At 34.5% G+C, this 9719-nt stretch overlaps 2 protein-coding genes across 4 annotated transcripts; one reads left to right on the top strand and one right to left on the bottom strand.

The window, feature by feature from the left end:
- Positions 1–834: 834 nt before the first annotated feature.
- Positions 835–2905, bottom strand: UbcE2M (NEDD8-conjugating enzyme UbcE2M). The gene is made up of 4 exons (XM_053744832.1): positions 2685–2905; positions 2225–2358; positions 1467–1634; positions 835–1039 (listed from the first exon to the last, which is right to left on the bottom strand). Exons 1-4 carry the CDS (start codon positions 2791–2793, stop codon positions 899–901), a joined length of 552 nt encoding a protein of 183 aa, XP_053600807.1. The 5' UTR covers positions 2794–2905; the 3' UTR covers positions 835–898.
- A 63-nt stretch (positions 2906–2968) lies between these two features.
- On the top strand, positions 2969–9719 carry Daxx (Daxx-like protein). 3 transcript variants are annotated; one of them, XM_053744824.1, is made up of 7 exons: positions 2969–3446; positions 3996–4092; positions 4233–5736; positions 5962–6133; positions 6494–6756; positions 7276–7459; positions 7807–9719. In XM_053744824.1, exons 2-7 carry the CDS (start codon positions 4027–4029, stop codon positions 9392–9394), a joined length of 3777 nt encoding a protein of 1258 aa, XP_053600799.1. In that variant the 5' UTR covers positions 2969–3446; positions 3996–4026; the 3' UTR covers positions 9395–9719. The 3 variants fall into 3 exon arrangements, with proteins under 3 accessions (XP_053600799.1, XP_053600800.1, XP_053600798.1); XM_053744825.2 differs by lacking the exon at positions 3996–4092 and having other exon boundaries at positions 2988–3446; XM_053744823.1 differs by lacking the exon at positions 2969–3446 and having other exon boundaries at positions 3836–4092.

Below are 9719 nucleotides of genomic sequence, written 5' to 3'. Positions count from 1 at the left end.
GGCTCACTTCGCGTCGCTTGCGTGATGGTGCCGAGCGTAACCTTCGCTAGCCATTCACTCACTCATACATGGACATGCGATCTTTCTGCTGCTGGATGACGCCTTTGTATACACATTACAATAGTTAATTATCTATAGCCGCAAATTTTTCTGCGTTAACTAAATGAGCACGGTTGTATCCTATGTGTTCAAATAAAAGGTAGTAAATGGTAATTCGACCCCAAATGCATGCCGTCGACTAGAGTATATGGTAATAATACAAAAAATCTACCTCTGCTGCGATTGTGTCTTTATGTCATATTTTTGGTTGGCTGTGTCTATCAGAACATAACAGCCAACCAAATATGATAAACTCAATTTAGATAATGTTTGGTGTACAAGCTATGAGGGTGGAGCCACGCGGGTAAAGGCCGATTTTCTGCTGTGGGCGTGTAACTCATGTAGGAACATTATGTCCATATATGATATACACAGTGTATGTAGGTACTTAATGCGATGTAACAATATTTTTTTTAATGTTGACAATATGTGAAATTAATGCTACAAGTTAAGATAAATATTTGTATTCAAGAGTTAGATAATGAGTATCAGTACTTGGAACCAATATCTGATGAGAAAATCGGATCCAAGAAATGGGCTATACATTCAATATTTATGTTTATCCCCGTTGTCCGTCAAAGTTCAGATAATGGATCCAAGACACTGCGTGGACAAGAGTTTATAAAAATGTACAAGTACCCCCTTCTTAATTCAATTTTTTTCTCTGAAGATGCCATGCACAAACTGTGCATGTTCTGGATTACAAATCTTATTACAAGAAATAAAATCAAAATGTAAAGAATAAAGTGAGATTGTTTTATTTATAGGTTGGTAGCATTAATTTACAGTCGTGGGCGGTTCACTTGAGACACCGTTCGAAGTAGGAGGAGCCGACGTAGCCGCCCCTCATGGCTCGCTGGACATGATGTTCAAATAGTCTCCTGTTGCTTTGTAGCTCGTCTGCTGCTTCTTTGTTCAGGGGATCTTCAGGGTTTGGTTCCTGCGAAATCAAAATTCAATATGTATTCATACTTCCAAATACATGAATTTGTCTTGCAAGTTATATAAGGGAGAGTTGGAGTGGCAATAGGCACAACTTTTTGCGATCTCAGTGTGGATCAGGGCCTGAATTTAAGATCGTAATTAATACTTCAAGCAATACATATTGTAAACAAGTATATTTCAATAAAATAATCAAGTGCTAGTTGTCTGCCATTCTGTAAACAGTTACACACTTGCAAGTTAAATTTCGTTTTTTCTGCTATAGTTTCTATGATTATGTATTATTACCTTAAAATAGCACATTCAGGATTGGCTCCGTAAAGGGTTACTTTACAGACAGCGAAAAATGACATTTTTGTAAAAATTATTGGTAATTTAATTACTACAATTAATGGAATACAAAAGAAATTATTTCTATTGATTACCAAGAATAAATATTGTAGCCCATAAACTATAGAGTTGACATTTAGCACTGGTTTCCAGTCTTCCCTGAGTATATTCAAGCACACATTCCCTTCGAGATCTATGTTGGGATGGTATACGGCAGTCTCACACTTCACCTTGGGAGGCTCATGCGGATAGTTAGGTCCTACCTGCAAACCAACAGAAAACTGATGTTACTATTCATATTTTGAATATGTTATTTGTATAATATTTCAGCATCAATTTCAAAGTTGGCAATAATATTTTCATATTTTTTTGAAAAATTGTTTTTCTTGGCTGGTTCTTGGCTGCTACCAGGAGTCATTGTTTTACATGATTCCTAAAAAATAATTGAAACAATTTTGAACAAAGGGCATTACTATATTTTTGCCTAATGGAACTGAGAATTACTATCCTTAGGGTCTACTTCACCACTTTTTTTTATAAAATACCATATTGTAATCTGACACATAAACTAACCAGCTAGATAAATCTGGCTGATGTGATTGAACAGTTAGCCATATCCAACACCTATGAAACATCATTTTTAATGCCGTTTGATGTGTTACTTATAGACTATCAGATACTTTATCAGCAAGCAATGAAATAGGCCCTTAGTCAACAAATCTTAAAGTGCCTTCAAAAGCATTAAGTAGGCAGACATAAATAGGTACTACATTTCTTTAAAATCACTCACACTACTGGTATTTTTAAACACCCCCACTAAAATGACTATATACCTAATATCTAATACATGTACCTTAAAACTAAATACAAATCTGCCTCCTCTATAAAATCCTTCATCTGGATATATGACTAACATGAAATTTAGTAGATCATCTGGATCAGGGAATTCTGTGATGCAGGTTTTGGGCAAATTCAGTTCATTCAAATCTGAAACATAAATATTACATTTGTAATGACTTTGGACAATTTATGTTATCGGCTGCTATCTATATGGTCAGCTAGAGGCCAATTTAGAATCTAAAAAACCCTGAATAGAGCTCAACCATATCCTGTGTTGACAAAAAGTGAAAATAATAAATAAACTGATGTAATCTATGTATATGTTTTCTACCAACTATGACAAGACATATACATATATATATGTTACATCTAAATAAATAAGCTCACTTCCATGTTTAGCGTCATTGAGTGCCGTAGAAGCCCTTTTGCTTGATTGAAATAGTCATGTACAAAGATATTCTTCAGTGTCTTACCTTTTGTCATTCGCAATTGGGCTGCTGACGCTTTTTTTTGTGATCCTCCTGCTCTCGCTGAGCCCTCTTCATCTTTCTTTTGTTGTTTTAATGAAAACAGTTTAATCATTTTCCTAAATCTAATCGATAAAATATAAATTAGAAATGAAACCACGATTTACTTTGACAGCAAATTTTTTAACTTGGACAAAATATACAAATGATGACATGCCATGCCAAATGCCAAGGGAGTTGAGTACCAACTTAAGAATCTAAATCGGAGGTCAATGGATGGATATGTGTTCACATTACAAACCGTTTGTCCACCGCCGTCGTCACCGGACCGTCACCGAGAACGAGATTATTTCGGGCCGAGTTTAATATGACGTAACGGCGATCGTTTGTCCACCGCGACCGATTATAATAATAATTGTGCTAATAATATATGCTGTGCTAATAAAAATGCCGTCGCACAGTACACGTACTGTGCGACGGCGACGGGACGGCGATGGCAGTGTGACAAGTTCATACGTGTTTTTCATTGACGGCACATTGGCCCGTCAAAATCTCGGGCCACGTTCTAGCGGTTACGCCGATCAATTCGTAATTTCGGCGGTCGAGATGACGGCCCACGAGTGACGGATGTGCGGTGGACACGCAGCTAAGTAAAATGTACCTATGTACCGCTACTTCGGCGCCATCATCTCGTTCTCGGTGACGGCGGCGGTGGACAAACTAACTTAGTAATGTTATGTGGTGTGGCGTGTAGGGGTGGTAGCGATGGTAAGAAAACACAAGGCTTGAGGACAACCTCTCGGATAAGATTCCGATTCTATCTGCCTTTATTCATTATCACATATACTTATATATACTTAATACTACGTGATAGAAATATCTAAATAATCAAAATAATAATGTTATCTCCACAATAATGTGACGTACGTGACATCACACCACAGTTATTTTTCCGTGAGTAGTACTATAGAGACCGTACCTACCTACCACGAAGGAGGCCTATGGCAATATGAGAAACCTTAGGTTAGGCCACATTACAGAAATTATAACATTACAATATAATGTTCTCATAAACAAACTTACTTTCGCTATTATTTGGGATTATTAAAAAATGCAAAACGGGCTTTATGTCTACGTCAAAATAATTGTCATAGTGACACATCGACTACGACTAGCGTCTTCTTCTTGCAGTGTAAAAAATAGGTACCTAGGTACCTATAGTGTTCTAATTTCAATATAAGATTGTTTGTTGTATTTATCTTCTATAAATAATAATATTTCAAATGATGACTTTCAAATTACATACATTTGTTTTAGTATTTTAAAACTAACTCGTATTCGAAATAAAATGGCTAGTGAAGACGTGATCGAGTTAGTATCGTCGGATGATGAAGTTGAACCAGCTCCTAAAAGGGTACCATATTTTTATATTTTTTTTATAGTGTTTATTGATATGAAACGTACAATATGCCGGGTCAGACTTATTGTTGGTGCGGTGAACATAATAAATGTAATGTGCGTAATATCTAATATTGACTTTTTATATTGTTTCAGAAAAAGACCATTCCAAATGCCATGGTTCAAATTCCGACAAACTTACATGGTGTTACTATAAAACCTACCACATCAAAATGTGCAGGGGCCCCTAAACATGTCAAGATACTTCCTAAAATTCAAGATGTTACTGTTACCAAAGTCTCAAAGCTTGTGAATCCTCTATCAAAAGTGAATAAATTGAATGGCAAAACTATTCTTAAACCCATTGCTCCGAGAGTATTAAATATACCAGACTTAAAGCTCAATTCAAATGTACCACTCAACACACAAGGAATAAATCCAATAAATTTATTCAAGAAAATTAATTCTCAGGTGGCAATTCATAAGGTTCCTTCTAAAAAGGTTTCACAACCTCTTATAAGAATAAATAGTCCCAATTCAATTAATAATTTGCCTCACATCACTGTTAAAAGAGGTCTAAGTGGAATAAGGCCAAATTTTCCTATAAAACCTGTTAAGTCTATGAGGCATGTAGTCCAAATGAAATACTTAAATATGCAGAATGCAAATAAGAAAAATATAAGATCAAATGTAAAAGTGACAAATGAAGTATTGACAGTAGACTTGGATGATGATGACACTGATGCATCTACTTCAAGTCCACAGTGGTACATGAGACCAGAGGATGAAAATAAACCATCTCAGCAAGAAGAAAACAGTAAGGAACCAGATCAGACAAAGTTTGTAGAAATAACTATTGAAGACAGTCCTGTCAAGACTAAACCAGTCAAAAAAGTGGAAGACTTAGCAGTAACTATTGAGGATAGTCCTGTTAAAGTTTTAGTGGAGACTACTGCGAATAAAAGTGATGGAGAAGATGGAGCTAAAACATGCAAAACACCTCAAAGTAAAAAAAAGTTGGCGTATCCTAAGGAGCCTGATGAAAATAAAGTTATTGAAATAGAAATAGAACCAATGGTTGCTAATATTGAAGCAGCTATTGATGAAGTCTCACAGGCCAAGACCTCACAAGTTAGCACATCACAGGCCAATACATCACAAGCCATTGCCTCGCAAGCCAACACTTCACAGGCCAAGTCTAAAGAAACAGAAGTACTTATATCTCCTAATATTATTGTAGAAATAGAGGAGTCACCATTAAAAGAAGCAGATATGCAATTAACAAGCACACCAAAGAAGAATCAAAATAGACCACCAGTGAAATTTCCAGAAGTTGAAATTTGTGAGAAGAGTACTGACAATTGTGAATTTCACCCTGTGTATGAAAACTTTATAAAAACATGCTTTGTGTTAGAAAACTCTGAAGACATGCACAAAATTGTGGAGAAAAAAGTGAAAATGTATTATAGACAAGTCCCAAAATATTACACAGAATCTGAACAATTTATAGATATGGTCTCAAGTAAAATAATTGCAATGAAAGCTAGCCCAGATAAAATGTACTTGTTTATAAAAGATATTGTTGACGAATTGAACTTACAGAGAAAAATGGCAAAAACACAGCCTGTAAAATCTGATAAAGAGAAAGTTGCAGCTGAAGGTTTGTGATCACAAAATATATCTTATTTAAATTAAATCTTATGTGTCCCTAAGTTGCCTTGTATGATAGCCATTAAAGGGTATGTAGTGGTCCTATTCTAAGGCAGAATGACACTCCAACATATCTTAAATACATACAAATCAGTTACATATTAGCACTGCATGTTATGATCAAAATATTCAATCTTTAGAAGTAATTAAATAAACTTATTTCAACGTATTACAGATGCTGAGAATTTCTTATATGGCGAAAATAGTGAATTTGATTCCAAAAGACAAAGGCAAATACGCAAACTAGAAAAGACTCTGAAAAAACTGCACAGAGCTATACAAAAGTTGGAAGAACAGGAAGTAGACTTTGATGATGAAGAAGATTCAGTATATTTATTAACAGAGAGGTAAGTATCAAATCGGTAGAAATTGAAAATGAATTCTCCTCACTCTTTGAAGCTCCATTCTCATTGGATTTATGATGTCTCTCATTTGAGGTTTTTTGTTACTTTCTCAGTGTAGAGATGCGTCAAAGTCTAGTGTTCATTAAATTTATAGCTTTTGTTGTCATTTGGGGGTATAGATATCTCTAAGGGTATAGATATATCAAGGCATTTTGAAACATCCACAAGAGTAGGATAAAATATATCTAAACGTGAATTTGGCTATCAAAGGAATAAATCCTTAAAAAGCATTTTATATGTGTAATATAAAAAGTTTTTTAATTCACATATTAGTAAGTACTTCTTTTTTGTTAACATTTGTAGATACAAAGAAAGAATGATGAGAGTCCATGCCAAGTTTTGCCAATTGACAAATACAAAAATGCCTTCGGAACCTAAAGTTCATCTAGACCCTCGACCAGGACATCCGGTGGGTCCGGCCAAAAAGTTAGAGAAATGGATCAATAAAAAGGTTCCTATTGGAACTCCACTGCCTTTCCCAGACTTCCATGATGTCTTACGATGTGTAAAGGAAGCTAATGAGGAGGATAAACTGGGATGGAATGATGTGGATATTATGGAAGAAGGTATGGAATATGGCTAGAGATATTTTTTTTATATTCTGCACATGTGTCTACACATTCTCACTCCTCTCTCATCTAATCGTATACTAGGTTGCTTTCACGGCTATGATTCTAGAAGCCGAGGGTATAATTTAGAAATTGATGAAATAAATTACTCTATATAATTTAAAAAAAATGATGGCATGAAAGTGCCTGGGAAGGTTTGTTTTGTGAATACAAATGTTTAGACATTGACTGATTGGCTGTTAGTACAAAAATAACACTAAGATCTGTCTGCATAGTCCTATCAGAGGTCAGTCTCAACCACAGCTAGTGCATTACTATCAAGTGGGATTGTCTTGTGTGTTTGCAATTGAATAAAATTTTCTGATTATTTTATTCAAAACTATTGATGGAATCTATGGATATAATGCTATATGAATGCTGTATTCCGTTCACTGGACTATTTCTGTATATTCATTGATATAATACCCTGACTATTTACTATTATAATAGAATTAATGAAATCTATTAAAATTACAGCTCGAGACCTATTTATAAGATGTGGCAAAAAACTCCAGAGGCGCCGACAAGAGAATGAATGGAGAACAGCTGCATCCAGAATATCTCTGGATGAAGATCCTGCAGACAAAAATGAGGAACTTAAAAAGAAACTAGTGCTAAATAAACAATTAGCAGCTAAAAAGGAACTTGAAGTATTTAATAAGTGAGTTCTCATATTAAATTTTTTGGGCAGTTTTGTAATTAGTTGCACTATTTGTAACACAACGCCTACTATAATGTAGCTGCGATACTTACGAATGAATGTATTTTCATAATTTTGTTTTCGGGAACACAACCACAAGCTCTAGATGGTACCCCTTATATGTGGTTTAATTAGTAACTAATATAGTAACCTGGGCACTCTACGACGAGCCTATGTATGAATGCAACATGGAAAATTGTTCATACACTTATTATGCCACCTTTTTCATAGTTGTGTTATTTTGTGCTGTCGTGTTTATATCATTAATTTCATGTTTAAAAAAATTATATTATGGAACTTAATTACAGATTTGCTGAAAAGCAGAGTCAATTAAAACTAGAGGCTGAAGAGATTGGAGATAAAGAAGCTGAAGAATCTCCAGTTGAAAGTGAAGAAGAAGAAGAAACGATTGATGAAGAATCTTTAGAGAATAAAGATAAAAGAAAAGAGAGACTGAAAAGGCTGCTTCAAGAAAAGTCGCATAAAAAGAGTACTGACGAAAAAGAAAATGAACCGACTGAAACATCTATCAATATTCTAACAGACGAAGATATAAAAGAGCCAACTACCACCAAGGATGATGAAATGAAATCAGTAGAAGACAAAAACGATAAAGAAATTCAAGATGATAAAATAGAAGGAAATACTCCCGATGTCGTAAAAAATATTACTGATGAACCAAACACCAACGATGAGGAGGCTAATAATGTTGAGTCTGACGTAGACGAGTTACATTTATTGCAAAAATTGTATTCTGAAAATGACGTTAACACATCGACTGTGGATTCTTCAGACTCTGAAGCTCCAATTTCTATTTCAGATACATTAGATTCCAAGAGCAGTGATGAGAAAAGCGTCATAAGTATTGAAAACTCGAGTTATTCTGAAACAGAAATCAATAAAAATGATTCATTTGAAATGGAATTAGAAAAGGAACCACGGGAATCTAAAGACATATCAGTTTCTATTCCAAGTGCTGAGGTAATCAAAGAAGCTATCGATACAAACATTGAAATAGAGTGTTCAGAAAGCGGCATACAGAAAAAACATGTGCAATCAAATAATGACGAGTATAATGAATCTGTTGAAGATATACTTCTTGCATCCAGTGATGATGAATCAGTTGGATATGATCATCAAGAAAATATAAGAAATAAAGATAATGTCGGTGATGGAACAGAAAATGTCGAAAAAAACGAAATTGGCAAAAATTTTGGAAGTATTGAAAACACAGTAAATTTGAAAGATGATAATTTGTCAATTGGGGAAACTGTTGTAGGAGATGAAAATTTAGAACAAAATATGTTGGATTCTCCTTTGGGTGAAGTATCGGATAAAAGTACTAGTCTAAACAAGAATAAAGATATTGTTAACGAGGCATTAGAAGATGTGTTAACTTTGGATGCTGATAGTCCAATGCAAGCTGATGGGATTGTAGATGAAAAAAACTGTGATGATAGAAATACAAATAAGGTAATCTCCACAGATAATGATGATGGACACACAGTTAAGATAATCTCCGCAATTGATAATCTGACTTCTTATGAAGAAGTTAATCATGACTGTGTTAGTTTGGATGATGATTCTTCCGCAGGCGAGATTGCTAGAGATTATATTGATAAAGGCGAAAGTAATTCATTGAGTCAAGATTTGGACACATTGAGTGACAACCCTAAAGTCGAGGAAAATAATCATGTTGAAGAGGTAAGTACAGTTAGTGAGATGTCTTGTGATGACAACGTTAATGATCCAATTAGCGAAACGATTGTTGAAAGTATGGTTGTTGAAGATGACCTAGATTCGAATTTATATATTGATTCAAGTAAAGCAGATGGCACTTCGAAAGATTCAAAATTAACTGAAGGGACAATTAGTACTGTAAAAACCACTATGTAAGTGATGGCATTTCCAAATAAGATAAAACGCAAAAAGGATCAGGTTTCCAATGAATGTTTGGTAAACTTATCTCAGATTAATTTCCAGATCTTGAAGTTTAGGACAAACATTTCTAATTTAATCCAAAAATTTAAATTTTTAACTGAAAGTTTTAAATTTGAGCTCGTATTCACAGAACTTTGTGTCAGAGAATTACACAAACTCTGTTTTCTTTACTTCAGATGCTGGCATCTGATATGACATATAATCTTATATTTGGAAAACTTATTTTCTTTTTAAGTGAAAGTCATTGTTTTTAGTTCTCCACAGTTTGACGTTTTCTGGT

The sequence above is a fragment of the Plodia interpunctella genome, chromosome 5 (assembly GCF_027563975.2).
Source record: "Plodia interpunctella isolate USDA-ARS_2022_Savannah chromosome 5, ilPloInte3.2, whole genome shotgun sequence".
NCBI lineage: Eukaryota > Metazoa > Arthropoda > Insecta > Lepidoptera > Pyralidae > Plodia > Plodia interpunctella.
This window is presented reverse-complemented; position numbering and strand designations above follow the sequence as displayed.